Source organism: Myotis brandtii, unplaced genomic scaffold (assembly GCF_000412655.1).
Source record: "Myotis brandtii unplaced genomic scaffold, ASM41265v1 scaffold604, whole genome shotgun sequence".
NCBI lineage: Eukaryota > Metazoa > Chordata > Mammalia > Chiroptera > Vespertilionidae > Myotis > Myotis brandtii.
In genome coordinates, this window is record NW_005370286.1 from 1,551,746 (window position 1) to 1,552,301 (window position 556).

The 556-nt window shown below is 62.8% G+C and overlaps 1 protein-coding gene across 1 annotated transcript; it reads right to left on the minus strand.

Annotated features, from left to right (window-relative positions):
• Positions 1 to 7: 7 nt before the first annotated feature.
• On the minus strand, positions 8 to 535 carry NKX6-2 (NK6 homeobox 2). Its single transcript, XM_014550554.1, has one exon. The coding sequence runs from the start codon at positions 533 to 535 to the stop codon at positions 215 to 217; it is 321 nt and encodes a 106-aa protein (XP_014406040.1). The 3' UTR covers positions 8 to 214.
• Positions 536 to 556: the final 21 nt, after the last annotated feature.

Sequence of the window (556 nt, forward strand, 5' to 3'; positions counted from 1 at the left end):
AGGCGCCGAGACAGGACGGGAAGAAACACGCGGTGCAGCCGGAGCCGCGGCTCCGACGGGGCCGTGTTAAATAATTTATTGATGATACAAAGTGATTCCGCCGAGCCCGAGCCGGCAGCTTTATAACTTATTCTGTAAAAATATATATACAACGCCGGCTGGAGGCGGGGAGGGCCGGCTGCGCCCCACCCTGGCACTCCGGCCTCGCAAGACCTCACAAGGCGTCCCCCGCGCCGCCGCACGGGCTGACCAGCGCTAAGTTCGAAGGTTTGTGCTTCTTGAGCAGCCGTGTGATCTTCTCGTCGTCCGAGTTGGGGTCCAGGGGCCGGTTGTACTCGTCGTCGTCCTCCACGTCGGAGCCGCCCACCTTCAGCTTCTCGGCATCTGAGTCCTGCTTCTTCTTGGCCGACGCCATCTCCGCCGCGTGCCTCTTACGCCACTTGGTTCGGCGGTTCTGGAACCACACCTGAGGGTGCAGGGGGACATCAGGCTGAGCCTCCCGAAATGCCCGACCTAAGGCCGGCGGCCAGCACATTGGCCCCCATCCCGCAGCAGG